This window comes from Macaca thibetana, chromosome X (genome assembly GCF_024542745.1).
Source record: "Macaca thibetana thibetana isolate TM-01 chromosome X, ASM2454274v1, whole genome shotgun sequence".
Taxonomy (NCBI): Eukaryota; Metazoa; Chordata; class Mammalia; order Primates; family Cercopithecidae; genus Macaca; species Macaca thibetana.
This window is the reverse complement of record NC_065598.1, coordinates 30945978-30962613: the sequence shown is the minus strand read 5'-3', so window position 1 is coordinate 30962613 and position 16636 is coordinate 30945978. Positions and strand designations below refer to the sequence as shown.

Genomic DNA, 16636 nt, shown 5'->3' with positions numbered 1-16636 from the left:
TCTCTCTTTTTCTCTCTCTCACACTCTCTCTCTCACTCTCTCTCTTATTCTCAGAATCTGGGACGATTCCAGAGCTGATTAACATGTTTCTTTACTGATGACCTTCTCAGCTTTTAATATGTTCACGTGTACTAAGAATTTTAAGAGGCAGATATAATGTGCAGTATTTCTTTAATTAATTTGACCTTCTCATGAAGCATTTTGCTGGACGATTGATCTGCTGGACATACAGGGAAACACTGACTCAGAGATTTTAGTTGAGTAGGAACCCTATGTGAGCCTACAGTACAGAACAAAAGAAAGTAATCCAGTTACACTGTCCGGAGAAATAGAGGTACATTCTCAGCAATTATATTTGAAGAATAGTTTTCTAAATGACAATGGCAAACTAAGCCGTGTCATATGAAGAAGAAATAAAAAGAATAGGAATGAAGAGGCATAGACAGACAAGACAGCTCTGGTAAAATATTTAAAGAGCTGTTCAAAGACAAGAACTTCTGGGTTGCTGGTCAGATGGATAATAAAAATGACAATAACAATAGCAAACATGATTCTTGCTATGTCTCAGACACAGTTCCAATTGCCTTTCATTTGTTGACTCACGTAATCGTAAAATAACTCTATGAGGTAGGCACTATTAATATTTCCACTTTGTAGCAGAGACAAATTAAGACAGAGAGATAAAGTTATTTTCCTAAGGTCACACAGCCAGTGAGTGGTGAAGCTGAGATCTGAACTCCAGTGGTTTCACTCTGGAACTTCTACTCCTATATGCTGTGCTGATGGATTTCAGCTCAATGTGATGAAGCACTTTTGACACGGTTATCTGGACATAGGTGTTCAAGATCACCTTCTAAGGATGTTTCCTAGCTCCCTCACATGGGTGGTGTAGTGGCTGTAAGCACACACTGGCATGGGTAAGAGTTTGGATTCAATGAATGCTGAGTTTGGACTCAAATGAAACTTGAAAGTCTTACAGCTCTGTGGTGCCATGCCAAAAGGATGAATTGACCTGCATGATCTTTTTCATCTTTAGATTCCATAATTCTTTATAAACGTTCTTTTCCCCACAAAGTACCTCTGCAATGGAACTCTACACAGAGAAAAGTGCTCAGCAACAACTTTTTAAAATTTAACTTTTAAGTTCAGGGGTACATGTCTAGGTTTCTTATGAGGTAAACTTGTGTCATGGGGGTTTGTTGTACAGATTATTTTGTCACCCAAGCCAAGTACCCATTAGTTATTTTCCTGATCCTCTCCCTCCTCCCACCCTCCATCCTCTGATAAGCCACAGTGTGTGTTTTTCCCCTCTATCTGCCCATGTGTTCTCATCATTTAATTCCCACTTATAAGGGAAAACATATAATACTTGGTTTTCTGTTCCTGCATTAGTTTGCTAAGGATAATGGCCTCCAGCGCCATCCATGTTCCTGCAAAGAACATGTTCTCATTCTTTTTCTGGCTCCATAGTATTCCAGGGTGTACAGGTACCACATTTTCTTTATCCAGTCTACCACTGGTGGGCATTTAGGTTGATTCTAGGTCTTTGGTAAACAGTAGCATTTGATCAGAAGTTTGAACTGATATGATTTTGCAGCTAGGAAATCCAAAGTTAAACAGTTTATTATAGTGTTGCTAAATTTAGAATTAGGGGTAATGACTGGAGTACTGTTGAGGTGATCGGTGTTATAAGCCAAATGACCTGTCAGTCTAAATCCTCTTGCCTTTCTATCTGAAATGTGGATATGTCCTTTATCAGCAAATCACATTACAAGAGAAGCAACTTGGGTTTGCAGCTTAAATACCCATTACTTGTGTGATACTAAGTATCCCCATGTCATATATTCAACTGAAATTGGCTGTGGAATAAGTAATGCTTCTTGGTTCTTGGCAAAAGCAAATGAAAATCATCTCTGGAGAAAGCACTTTTATTCTAGGCTCAAACTTTTATTTATCTCTAGAAAATATTTGTAAGGTCAATTTAGTACGTAGTAAAAAACATTTAGCACACAAGAAATCAAGGTGGAAAAAGAAAGAAATCAAGGTGAATGAGAACCAGAAGAAATAGAAAACCGTAGAAGCAGACCTACAATAACATCATATTCCAGAATTATTAGATTATTTTTTAAAATCATGTTTATACAGTTAGAAAAAAAAAACAACATTGAAAAATATCTGCAGGGAACCACAAACTTGAGAAGTTACCTTAAAAATGACCAAGTAGTATTTCTAGATATCAAAAGTACAGTAATCAAAATTTAAACCTTTATGGGTTTACAGCAGACTGGCAAGAGAAATGGATACCCAGACAGTAAGGCAGAAGGAATTAGAAAGAATGAAGCAAATAAGGATGTTTTAAAAAGATGTGGGGCAGACGGGAGAAACTAGGGAAGGCCTGTTCAGAGAAATATAGATTGAAGAAGTCTAACATTTATCTAACAGAGTTCTGAAAGTAGAATAGAGAGGGAATGGAGAAGAGGCACTATTTGTTGAGAGAATGAGAAGATTCCAGAGCTGATTAAAGACTCTAAATCACATGTTTAAGGAGTCCAGTGAATCCTAAGCGCAGTCTAAATCAAATCCTTGAAACACAGCACAAGATAGGAAAAGGATAGATTATCTTTAAAGGAGCAACAGTCATCTTTACTATTGACTTCTCAACAGCAACAGAGATACATGAAAGTGGGGTAATATTTCAGTATTCAAAAACAAAATAAAAACAAGACCCAAAAACCTTTCCATCAAAAACTTTATACTTGGGCCAGGCACGGTGGCTCATGCCTATTATCCCAGCACTTTGGGAGGCCAAGGCAGGCAGGTCATTTTAAGTCAGGAGTTCGAGACCTGCCTGGTCAACATGGTGAAACCCCATCTCTACTAAAAATACAAAAAGTAGCCGGGTGTGGTGATGTGCGCCCATAGTCCCAGCTACTTGGGAGGCTGAGGCATGAGAATCGCTTGAACCTAGGAGGCAGAGATTGCAGTGAGTCAAGATCGTGCCACTGCACTCCAGCCTGGACAATAGAGCTAGACTCATTCTCAAAAAAATATATATTTAATGAAGATAACTATCAGGAATATGGATTAAAAAAAAAGTATTTTCAGACAATCAAAGCTTGAGAAATGCACCACCAACAGCTAAAGGAAATTCTAAGGGACATATTTCAGGCAGAACTAATCCCAGATGGAAGATTGGAGATGAAAGAAAGCAATGAAGAGCAAAAAAGTAGTCAATATATAGGTCAATCTATCTAACAATATAAAAAATTAAAACAATCCTATAGGGTTGGAAAAAATAAGGTATAATTAAAATTCATGAATATAGTAACATATAAATCAAATGATGGTATTTTGAGATTGTTGAGATCATTGTCCTCTCTGGGATGAATGGTATTTCTTATATTTAGACTTTGAAAGAGAGAGAGAAATAGGCAGACAGAATCATCAGGGCATCATGAAAACAGCACTAAGCCAGGAGGTTTGGATTCTATTATCAACTCTGCTGCTAGTTGTATGGCCTTTGAAAAGCGACTTTTCTGATCTACAAAATCAGTTTGTCTATTAGATGAGGCTTGGGAACCAGATGAATTTTAAAGCCCCTCATTATGATTCTATGAGAAATAGATTATCTAGAAAAAAATCAATTGTCCCCCTCCTTTGAAATTTTATCAGTAAACACCTGCATTTCACTTCTGGCTAACTTTTATGTATCAGTTCAAAAATTAGAATTAAACATAGTCTCGCTCAGGTGTATAGTTTGCTTTACCTTTCTCATTTGTTGGTTTTATTTTCTTTTGTTGTCATCTAGTAGCCACAAAGAGTAATGGCAGTTTACCAAAGCCTTAGGAGTAGGTAGCGCTTTGGATATTAGGGAGCATTTGCAGAAACAAGCTGTGAAAAGCCAGCCTAGCTTTGCAACCATTGTTCTTCCTTTCTTTTTTGTTTAACTTATTAATTGAACTGATATACAACTCCTTTGCCATCTTGCCTTCTTTTCTTTCATCCTTTTGTCCTCCTTCTCTCTCCCTCCTGTCTTTGCAGGCTAATAATAAGCCAGAGATTGAAGCGGCCCTCTTCCTAGACTGGATGAGACTGGAGCCCCAGTCCATGGTGTGGCTGCCCGTCCTGCACAGAGTGGCTGCTGCAGAAACTGCCAAGCATCAGGCCAAATGTAACATCTGCAAGGAGTGTCCAATCATTGGATTCAGGTATTAGGAACAACAACAACAAAAAAAGTCATTTTTTTCTCATCATTTTTCACCTTTTTATGACTTGATCTTTTATCTCCTGTGCCAGTTGCTGTTAGTTCGTCCCTCTCCAAAGTGGGAGAGAAGGTGATTGGGCTGGAACATCGATCATTCCTATCACCCTCCTGATGGCTAGGTTATTTTGGTGGATCTCACTTATTAGGCTGGTGTCCCTTTCCACCTTCACTCTTCAGCTCTTCAGAACCACATTTTTGGTTGAGCAGGACAAAGCGCGTGTCTTCACGGAGGTATTACAGATGAACTGTACCTCCTCCTTCCTGGAACCAAAACATTTTTACCATCTTTCCTTTTTCACGGTCTTTTCTGTTTATAGAAACTTCCCAAGCATCAGTTATAAAACTGAGAGATGATTCTATTCTGGGAGGAACCATAATAGTAGCTCAGTCTCTCATTCACTTTGCAGTATTTTTTTTTTCTCCCTTAAGTAACAAGAATTGTTTTCAGCATCTGAGAACTTACTTCTTTATCTGTGAATCTGATTACATTCTTTGTATATTATCCCAATGAACTTCTAAAGGAATAAAAAGTATGCAAGTAAATGGAAGATTCACAAAGCAGCTAAAAAACAACCAGTCCTTATATATTTATAAGTGAAAGACATAGGAAACATAGCAGGTTATTCTGATATTCTTAAAATATCATGGAAAACAAGGCTAACTAAATCTTTAGCCCTGTTGACCTGTTTGGGGAGACCGGATTTTTTTTTAATGAATTAATCTCACTTAACAGTAATCCTGAATCCTAATTCTGAAACTGTGATGTCCTTAAATGTGTGAATCAACATGAAGGTTTCCATAGTGATGAATAAGCCACAAAGTTGTAAACTAGCTATATGGTCTATGCCTGTGCAGAATCCACTTAGCAGCTAAGTAAACACTCTTTTCCAGTTATGTGTGAACTGGTTTTGTTACTTTATTTTCTAATAACTACCTTGTACTATTGCATGCTTTTTATTCATAGTGCTTTTTAACTTTTGGTGTTTATCCTTGCATAGTCATGCTGTTTACAAAGAGGTTTTACAAAAACTTTTAGAGGTTTCTGAAGCCTAGATAGACAACAGTGAGTAGGCAGTGCTTGCAAGATACCTTCTTTCCTTCCCGGTTTCGTGGCAGGTAAAAATGATGCCATGGGGTGGGGAGTGGGGAAGGGAAGCCACAAGTGACTGCTTTAGATTTCTAAGCTATCTTTTCTCTGCTTCCTTAGCTAGTGGGCTTTTGTATACGGGGGAAATTTTTATAAACTAAAGAGTAATGCTTTGGAGGATCTGAAAGAGCACTTTCACCTGCAATTCTTTTGCCCTTAGCAAATTACATTATTTTAGGACTCAGCACTTCTCATTCCTCCTTTCCCCTCTTGAAAGATGGTTGGGATCTAAAAAAGATAGCTTTCCTTCCCACTTCCCCATATGTGACGTAAGAAATATGTTTATGTGAATTGGCTAAGGTTCTTATCTGAGAAAGCAAAAGGCAGGAGAGTATGAAACAAAGAATATCACATTCTGATAATGGAGGAAATGTACCAACTGGTATTTACAAATTATAAATTCTTCCATCTAATCCAATTTTCATTTTCTCTTGGGGCTTCGGTTATCATTTGTAGGTAATGTGGTGAGAGATTTCTGAAGAGATAGAGATAAAAGAGGTCATTCGAGTAACTGTTTGAAGATGAATCACATCAGTCAATTAGAAAACATTATTAAAGTGAGACTTGTTTTAATTGCAAGTTCTTGTTCACATTTCTTTTGTCTTATGAAATTGCTTTACTTGACAATTTTTTTGAAAATAATTGCTTCAGAAAACTTTTGTCCCCATGATGGGTAAGGGGCATGCACGGCATCAGTCTGTCTCTCCTGGAAGTTCTTTTAAATTTGAGTATTTGGTTTTCAAAAGACTGGAAATTTGCCAATACCTTCCTACTTAATCTCAAAGAGTTCCTAGTGGAGTTTAAATAAGAGCTGAGTTTTTCTTCCCTCCTTCCATATGTTTATAGGATAATCTTTCTGCCAAAATGTTTTGATACTGTAGGAGAGGCACTGGAGAAATCTGGAGGTAGGAAGTTAATCACTTACCTTGTGGGACTAATGAACATTGCATTCTGTTTCTCGAATTAGAACGTGGTAGAAGGTTTATTAAAGAGTGTTCTTTGGGAATTTGATTCGAAGAAATACATATGTGTTTGTTTTTGCTCTTTATCAGGTACAGGAGTCTAAAGCACTTTAATTATGACATCTGCCAAAGCTGCTTTTTTTCTGGTCGAGTTGCAAAAGGCCATAAAATGCACTATCCCATGGTGGAATATTGCACTCCGGTAAGTTAGACACCTGCCTGACTTGAGAGTTAGTTCACCTGGGATACATTTCAGTTTTGTACAGTACTGCAGATCATGTGTAATGCTGTGATTTGTCCCTTCCCCAGATGTTCCCCAGCTAAAGTGGCTCTCAACTGTAGGCTTCAGAATTTACCCTATCCCTGGTGCCTAGGGAAGTGCCTGGCACATATGGAACATGAGTTGGATGAATAAATAGGGTTTTCACTCTGTGTGCATGAATGTATCGAAGATGTTTTCACATTTATTTTGCACAGCCTTAGAGGCTGTATGGGGCGATCTTACGGCCATGAGGCATGTTGAATATGGGGTATGGTTCTAGGTTCCCCCAAATTCATAACCTACCACTTTTAATCAATGTTGCTTGTTCATTATCTGTCCTACATACTAACAACATTTTAAAAATCCATTTTATATGCTGACACTTACTAAATGGTAGGCATTTACCTTTTAAACAACCCTGTGTAAAATAAGTACTATAATTTTTATCCCCTCTATCCAGATGAGGACTCTGAGGTCCTGAGGTTAAATAATTTGCTCAAGGTTCTATAAGTAAGAGTTGAAGCCATCTCCTAAGACGTTGTTTTAGGAAAATGTTAAGTGGCCAATAGAACTGTGAAAAATCACTGGTGCAATGGCAAGGGCGTAGACTTGGTGGCCAGACAGACCTGAGTACAAATCTCCATAAGAATTAAAGACAGGCTCCTCTCAGGTTTGTTTTCTCTAAAATAAACCTGTCCCTGTTTACTGTAGAGCCACCCTTCGTGTTTCTCCTCTCTTTCTTTAATTCTTACATTCTCCTCTTTTCTAAACTTTACATGCTTGCTATTCAAGATATGGTCTGTTGACCAACAATCACATGTCTGTTGGCATTACCTGGGTCTTTATTAGAAATGCAAAACTGCAGGCCCCAACTCCTGATGCTCTAAATCAAAAGCCGCATTTTAGCGAGATCTGCAGCTGGTTCCCATACACATCAAAGTATGAGAAACTCTGCTTTAGAGCATCTCTCTCTTCCATCATCAGAGTGATCCTCCCAGATATTTGCCTTTCTCACCTTTATTCCTCTTATAGAGATGGTCAGTGATTGAGAATGTACCATGCCGTGAATAGACCAAATTTAGTGGGTGAAGCATGCTATCATTATGTACTAAGTAGTTTTTAAAATACCATAAAGTGTGGTAAAATTTAACATCACCTTTTTGACCTTAAGACCTATAAACTACCACTTATTAAGTAGCCTAGTAAGCTTGTATGCTTCATTTATTTATCATAACAATGTGTTGAGGTGTTATTGCTCCCATTTTACTGATGATCAGAGCCTCTGAGAAGTAAATAACTCACCCAAGTTAGCACATGCCAGGCCTGGTTTCGGAGCCCCATTTGTCTGATTCCAAAGCCTTTGCTCACCACCACAACACTCTCCTTAATTACAAAACAAGTGTCATGGGGCAGAAGACTGGAGTGGTCATTAGTTTTGAAATCATACTGTCCTAAATCTGATCTCACCATAATCTCCCTTTTAGACTACATCAGGAGAAGATGTTCGAGACTTTGCCAAGGTACTAAAAAACAAATTTCGAACCAAAAGGTATTTTGCGAAGCATCCCCGAATGGGCTACCTGCCAGTGCAGACTGTCTTAGAGGGGGACAACATGGAAACGTGAGTAGTGGCAAAAGCAGAACAAACGCTTGTTTGATGTATATTTGAACTCCTCTCAGCTGAACACCCTCCTTCACTCCCAAATGCAAACAGTCTCTTCTATTTCTTTCTTTTTATTTACGTTAGCTGAAAAGAGAAAACTAAGCTGATGTCCAGTTGCCATTTCCCCACTTCACTTGACAATTTCTTTTTCCAAAAGTTAAACTTTATCTCACAGGGGAAAAAAAAACCCACAAAACAATACAGCCACTAATTACCTTACAAGCCTTATAAGAAATATGGGACTGTTTACAAATGAGGGATTCCAGTATTTCATTTTGATTTTCCTCTCTCACAAATCAGTAAATGTGTGTCTTTTTGTATCTCATTGTGTGGTCATATCTAGTCACTTGTTTCTACTCAAGAGAAAATATAATCACAGGAAAAAACTACTTCACAGTAAGTAGTAATGGTACTCACGATCAAAGGGATGTCTTCACCTCTTTTAAACCTACTCCTCTTTTTCACCTTAACTCTGATGGCAGTCACACAACTGTTTGTTTTCCTTTTAATTCACTTTACACCTTGGTTTGGCTATTGCTTTCCATAGTTCATACTTAATTGGCTGGATTTTATTTATTTTGACCTTTCAGTAAATTTTTTTTGCAGCTGAGTTTGCGTGTGTCTCTCTTCACCACCTCATTTTTTGTTTTGCAGTCCCGTTACTCTGATCAACTTCTGGCCGGTAGATTCTGCGTGAGTACTTTTGCTGAAGGGTGCTGCTACCACCAACACATTCGCTCGCTTGGTTTTCTTTTGTTCTGTTTGTTTGTTTGTTTTGTTTTGTTTTATGGACATATTAATTCCCTTTCCTTCATTTCAGTTTGTTTTATTCTTTTCTTGATGAGACTTTGAAAGTACTATCTACACAGATCAGGAGAATCAGAGTGGGTTTTTCGGTTCCTCCACCAGGTGAAATTCAAACCAGCAGAAATCCTGGCTTGAATTCAAATTATAATCAAAGAAGTTACTGGAGTTTTAGCTGTATTCCTGGGAGACATGTTTATATATTTCTTCATATAAAAGCAAGGAAGAACCTTCTGATTACGTCATAACATTCTTTAGCCATACTTCTTGAGATTCGATGCTTTTTAGAATCTTTAGGGTCTGTTATAAGTGAACTATTAAAAATCAGCAGAATTCGTTTTAAAGTATGATGTTGAGTTTGGCTGAATAATTTTAATGAGGTGTGCGGACTGTTTATCGGGTTATGCCATGCTATTTGACTAATCATTATATACAAGGCTTTCCAAATTTTGAACTAAACTCACTTTGCTCTCCTCTCCAAACTAAATATTCAGCTCATAAATAATTATACCTTTGCTCTAGGAGGAAAGTATATTATAGTCTTTGTTGTTACTATTGGTGTGTATTAATAATACTAAGGTTAGATACCAGCAGATGATTTATCTCAGAGTTTATAATGTTAGAAAACTCTTTTTTGGGGCCTGTGATTTATATATTAGCAAACGAAGTGCCTGTTTTAAAACTACATTATGTAGGGTTGTTATAACAAACTTTTGGTATTTCAAAGTATGCTTTATTTAAATATTTATTGAAAATCAGACGGCTCTATTATGTATAAAGGGGAAATGACCAGTTCGGAAGATAAGCTTATGTAAGAATTCAGTTTCTTTTTATTGAGTCTTTTTTATTGTTCCACTGTGTAATTTAATTTAAACTAGGTCCTTTTATAAAAACCCTGTAGTGATAAATGCAAATTATTAATTGAGGTTTATTTTCAGTCTTTATGGGCCTAAAGGAAGTGGAAGGCTTCCCTTTCTTTTTTAAAACTTCGTTATTGTGCCTCTTAATTTTGAGATATGGTAGCTATAAGTAGTATATTCTCTGATTTATTTAATCATTGTGCTTAAAGAACTTTGGGAGTTATTTAGATTCAGTTATGTCCTCTGCCTCTTGGAAATTGTTTTTTCTAACCCAGGTAGTCTGTTATAGAAGTTACAACCTTTCAAAAATAAGAAACTTTTAAAGAGTTGATACACTACAGTTTCAGCTTGATTGGATCGTGATAAGTGAATGGATTTACTCTATGTTGAAATAAGTTTAACCAAGTAAGAAATCCAAATGACAAATATGCTAAAGAACAGCTGTTACGAATACATAGATAAAAGTAGCACAAAATAATAAAGAGTAATTAATAGTTCCTTGAAAGGCAAAAAGGAGCTACACATAAGCTAATGAGAAAAAAAAATTATGACAATCAGTTTAAAGTAACTTATTTTAAGTAGAAGATTTTGTCTTTCTTAAACACTGAAATACTTTAAAATTAATAACATCTTTTATTTAAAAATCTTTTCTAACAACTAAAACACACCTCCCAATTTGTCTTTTTTATGAAGAGTTGGTTAGATTATTCAGAAATAGTGGCAAGTTTTAATTTTGAGGAAGAAAACAAACCTAGCAGATATTAATAAGAAAAATAGCATGGAATTATCCTGGAGGCTAAGAATTAAAGCTCTGTATAAGTCTGTGTTTTCTTTAATAGCAGTAATTATATTTAAAGTATTCATAGGATTATAAATACTATATAAAATATATTACAAAGCCATCCTATTCAGGCATAAGAGCCAGGTCCTAACGTGTTTTATTTTGCAAGAATTTTATCTAATGTTAACAAACCCTATGATGATTACAGTATTTAATCCATTTGATATGGATCACAGAATTTGAAAGTTTCCAGAGATACAGACTTTTTGGTTTTCCTTAGACTAAACTCTTATTTGCTTGTGTTTGTCGTATTACTTTAAACTAAAGCTACCATAGGCCTTTATATTGTTTGTCGATAAGTGAGCCAGTCAAACAATATTCTTTGAGCGATTCTGCATTGAAACCTAAATGAATGTCAACTTTTACTTAATAGAGTTTTCATGAAAGATAAGGTGGTGGTGGGTGGGATAGAATTGACCAAGTGGGTCATTAACTCTAATAGTAAGTAATCCTTCTGGGTATATGGTTTTGTATTTAGGAAGTGGGAAGGGGGGAGCAGTATTATTACCTTCTTTTGGAAGTGTTTTAGAAGGCTTTGCACTTAGTTTTCTTTGTCGATTAAGTGGCTTTGTATTTTTACTAATTCTTGGTTTTTAAATGATTCATCTCTGACCAGTACTCCCTTTTGGCTCATTTTCTGGTTTAATAAGTGCCTCTTTTAGTGTATATTTTTTAAGATTTCTGGTTATTATAAGTTCTTGTGCTTATGCATGCTGTGATAGGCGCCACAGATATTAATAAGAAAAATAACATGGAATTATCCTGGAGGCTAAGAATTAAAGCTCTGTATAAGATTTTCTGTATAAAATGGTATTAAAGTGTTTTGGATTTATATGCCTCTTTTCTTGGTGTACTTATGCTCCAAGGTCTTAGGCTTTCTTTCTTCTATACACTTCCAGGGTAGCAACTGTTATAAGGGAAAACACTACTAATGTATTTTCCCTGATGGTAGGCTTTTTGCTTATTGAAAAATATGTAATTGAAAGACTGGTCTATTCCAAAAGATAGTTCTTTTAATACAAATAATCCAAGTATTAATTTATCTTGATCTGCAGTGAAGATTTCAAAACAAACCTTAGCATTTTTCTAATAATGGGCTATGCCAGGGTTCTAGAAGATTAACAGATTAACTCTCCAAAACTATAGTGAAGATTCACATGGAAATCTTTGGATCTGCTTATTAAATTGAGTAGTCATCCTTTTGTTTCCTCTTGACAATTTAAACGTCTTTATAACTCATTTCAATTTGATTATGATTACACTTGACCTAGATGACATTGGTTTCATAAATAAGACCTTGATCTCTCAGGGAAGAATTCCAGTTCCCTAGTTATTTGCTGTAGTGTGTTGTAATTATTTTACTGTAGTATATTAAGAAATAGGAATTTCTGGCACATTTTCTAATGCAAGCTTAGCTACTGGTAACTACATCTTTTTCTTTTTTTAATGTAAGAAGAAACAAACACATTCTCCTTAGTGTTTCAACCAAGTCCTTCAGTGCTACTTGGACATTGGGCTAAACCAGGGTCCTCTCTGAATTACATTATTGTTGACTTTTGGATTTATGCCTTTACCTAAGGGCTTTCTGTGTCAGCAGAGAAATGGAAGAGACCTTTTGTGCTATTCCAATTAAAACAAAAAGTACAAGCCTAAACTGGTTTTCAGAACAGATGGTTTTTTTCCTAAGGTTAATCCAAAAGATACTATAAAAACTTCAAGGATAATTAATAGATCAGATATGAAAGGATGAAAAAATGTTAACCCTACCAGAATTCTAGCCTATGGAGATAAGAAAAGATAGGTGTTTATATACAAAAAGCATATAGACTATTCCTGCTGATGATCTCCTCTTATTTTCTCACCTGTGTTTTAGCACACAGTATCCCTAAGAAATATTTCAGATATCATGACATTCTATGAAATGTAGTCATTCTTTTTAAAAACCTCACAATATAATCCTGGGTCATTCTATTTTGTGCTAGAAATTAGTAGTATAGTCTTGCTGCTGACTTGGAAGATACATTTCTTCTTTACAAGATTGCATAGATCAAGACATCTTGATACATGGAGTCTTAAGAAGTCTTGTACTAGAGTAGCCTCTTTGAAGCTAAAATAATTGTAAGTATCTAGGCAAATGTACAGCTTTCATTCAATAAGAAGATAGCCTATAAATGGTGCAGGTGTAAACTATTTAAATTTTTAAACCACATAGTGCTAATACAATTTCAGAACTATAGGATATGAGAAATTAAAAAGTAGGAGGACAAAATGCTACCTAGAAACTGTCTCCCCCAACCTTTTCTATGATGGGAATTTTCCAGAGAAGCTTTTGGCCTCTCTTCATGGCTTTTAATAAAAGCAGAAGTATGAGAAATCATCTCACAAACCTGGATTTTAAAATACTTGATAATATTTAAGATATAGGAGCAGCTAAATGTATACATTATCCATAGAATTAGAATAAAAGCATTCTAGGCCATGTGTATAACATAACTGTGTGGTGGGGTTTTTTCTCCATTAATGGATGGTATCTGTGACTAATCACATTTTCTGCCTTATAGGCCTGCCTCGTCCCCTCAGCTTTCACACGATGATACTCATTCACGCATTGAACATTATGCTAGCAGGTATGAGACTAGTTGAATGCCAGGCAAATATTGATTGAAATAACTAACCAAGGAAAGCTAACCTATAATATTTTAAACAAATCTTTTCTTTTTTCCCCAAACTTGTCTGATTCCTACTAATCAACTTGCCCTCTAACGTGCATGCCGTTCCACTGCATGTTGTTTTTGGTCACCAACAAGAACATTAGTCCAGAATAATCTTCCCTAACCCTGGCTTTTAAACATTTCCGGTAGCCTTGCTATGTTTTTTTTATACTGAGCACATTTACTAAATTGGCTTACAAGTAGTCTAACCTCCTTAGAAAACTGCTAGACCAGACATTCATATATGAAAAAAATGATACTGTATTATGTAGAGAATATGAAAGCATCAGCTTTCCATTTGTGTATTTATTTTACATGACATACTGTAAATAAGAGAATAATTAATTTTCCTAATCCTTGGACCTTTCTGTCTCACCTTCTTTGTGTTTGAGATCATTTTTATACCTAAAAACTGAATTACTAATTTTAAAATATCTTACGCTTGTTAAATCAATCCGTAAGAGTTTGGTTAACTTTTTTTTTAGTTGTAAACAAACATGCAAACAAAAAACCTGTATAACTGCCTGAGGTGAAGAAGATTTTAAAGGTAAAAATTGGTGGCAGAATGTTTCGAGAGCTTACTGTGCATCCATCCTTTGTCAATATTCTAACTGCTGGACATGTTTACCAATCGCAAAAAGCATTAGCTAGCTGTGTAAGTCTGTCATCAGCGGAAAGTAGTAATTGTCTTAAAAGACAAGGGGTAGTGTAAGGTAGGGAGTGCACTTATTGTTAGGGAAGCTTTTCTTCTGAAAACAAAGACCTGTTCTCAGTGAAAGCAAGATCGATCTGTAGGGGGAAAACAGTGAAATACAACTTTCCTTAGAATTTATATCATAAATATAGTGCTACTAACTAGCTGTGGTCTACCACACACTGCCTCAAATGGTTAAGCCAACACACACATCCTTTAATTTGAAGGATTCCTTTCTCTTCTTGCCATGATTTATCCTTTAGTTTTCAGAAATGTTCGATTAGGTCTTGATTAGATTATAAGAAGTCACATAAGTTTTAATGAGCTTTTACGTTTTTTATCAGGCTAGCAGAAATGGAAAACAGCAATGGATCTTATCTAAATGATAGCATCTCTCCTAATGAGAGCATGTAAGTATCCCATCTCTTTTTACAAAATGTTCCTGACGATGAAATTGCTTTGAGGGATTTAGAGGTAGGATAGCACAGGATATAGGAATTAGCATCATATTCATTTGATCTTTTAAGGAGCCATTCATTTACTTTTTTCCTTTAATTCTTAATGCCCTGGCATGGAATGAGCTCATCCAAATTCTGGCATTATTAGCATTCAGAGTAGCAAAAATAGTTTGCCTTATTCTTATTTAAACTTATTTCATACCATATGATTACAAATTGCAGAGTCCCAAGTACCTATAGTAATGCTTAATCTTTGACCAAACCTGCCAGATATTTAAAGGGATAGGATATTAATTTTAAAGTGATGGCTAAGCACTATTTTCTCCACTCATGGGGAGTGGAAACGTGATCTTGGTATAGCATAGCTATTCACATATGGTAGGTTAGTTAGGTGTTTTCCTTCAGAAATCCAAAGAAGTCGATTTTTGTGATTTAGCATCTTCACAAGATAAAGAGAGTGAGGCAATCTTATGAAAGGTTTCCAGAGGAGAAGTAAAAATTCAGGTCACAGTTCGTTAGCAGGATGATAAGCCAACCCTATTAAACTTTAAGGACAGAGATAGAGTGGTGCTAAAAGCAACAGGGAACACAGCTATGGCAGGGAAACTGAGGCTTCATTGTAGAGTAAGGGCAGTGTTCACAATACAGGGCATAAGGGAACATTGCCGTGAACCAAGTAAATGCTGACCAGGGCTTGAGGTACAGAAAGCAGGCATTGAAGCAAATATGAAGGAAAAAAATAAGGATCTGCCAACTGAATAAATAACATAAAGAGAAGAAATCTAGTCAAAGTATTATGATGCCTTTTTAGTTTGATAAAGTATGGATACCTCACCCATCTTGGAGAATATAGACAAAGGGAAGAATGATAAATTTATCATATGTAGTTGGTGTGGTAGCACAAAGTCATGCTCAGATGAGAAAAGAACCTTCATAAGGATTAGGCCAAAAGAAATAGTATCAAAGTGGCATATATGTAACTAGTTATTGAAGACATGAGAAAAAACAATCTAATCTGGTACATAAACGATCAAGCTAATAATAAAGAATCAAGTCAACCCTCAGTCATTTGTATATGACTTAGTTACTTCAAACAAACAAACAAACAAGCCTTTCCCCAACCATAACTGTGATGCCTTATCTTTCTTACCTATGGGAAAAAGTATTAATGGTATTAATATATAAGATACTTCGACAGTAAAATATGTGGCCAAAGAATCAACTAAATGTAAATAGCTTGCGCTTCTTTGGCTCACTGATTTTGATATTAGAAGCTCTAGCACATTCAAATTAATTCAAGTTGTATCTGTGTAACAGTGGCTGTCATTCATTGACTGCCTAAGAGAACAGGAAGAAAAGTGTAGTTACAACTCTAGGTTATAATTAAACATGGCAAGTTCTAGCAATAAAACTTCAGAATTTGGAATGAGTGTGATAAATTAGGTGGTAAAGCTGCTTTTGTTTTATTTTAAACTAAGCTTTAGCTTATTCTGAGGACATAAAATCTATTTTGACTCAATGTTGGATGGCAAAAAATCATGGCATTTTAGGGGCACATTTGGGGAAGTGGTTTGGTGGATTGGTTGACCTCACTTAAATGTGTTTTTAATACCCAGTAATTATTTTTAGTCAGCTTTTCACATCTAAACCAGTTAACTGGCTTGATAGACAAAAATAATTCAAATGAGGAGGACTTTTTCCTAAATTTCAGATTTTTTTTTCAACTGAAAATTAAGTGGGTATGGAGAGGAGAATATTAGTGTATCATCTTAATGATATCTAACCAGAAACAAAGAGCTTTAGCCTGTCATCATGGACAGAATGAAATTCTTATAACTTGGAGGTAAACAGGCCTTTCAGGGGCTTGGAGCAATGCATTCAGAAAAAAGTTTGTCCTGTGTATTAGAGAGCTCCTAGTTTCCAGGAGAGATTGCAGCTGCCTCCCCAAATATAAGCCTTTTTGCCTCCTT

The 16636-nt window shown here is 35.9% G+C and overlaps 1 protein-coding gene across 19 annotated transcripts in view; it reads left to right on the top strand.

Annotated features, from left to right (window-relative positions):
* Positions 1 to 16636, top strand: part of DMD (dystrophin) — a 2269491-nt gene that overhangs the window by 2200375 nt on the left and 52480 nt on the right. For 14 of the 19 annotated variants that reach the window (XM_050777140.1, XM_050777144.1, XM_050777148.1 and 11 more), the window contains 6 exons: positions 4042 to 4208; positions 6464 to 6575; positions 8120 to 8256; positions 8953 to 8991; positions 13365 to 13430; positions 14553 to 14618. In XM_050777140.1, the coding sequence (XP_050633097.1) occupies positions 4042 to 4208; positions 6464 to 6575; positions 8120 to 8256; positions 8953 to 8991; positions 13365 to 13430; positions 14553 to 14618 (587 nt within the window). The remainder of the gene's footprint in view (positions 1 to 4041; positions 4209 to 6463; positions 6576 to 8119; positions 8257 to 8952; positions 8992 to 13364; positions 13431 to 14552; positions 14619 to 16636) is intronic. The other 5 variants (XM_050777141.1, XM_050777154.1, XM_050777156.1 and 2 more) reach the window with 2 other exon arrangements.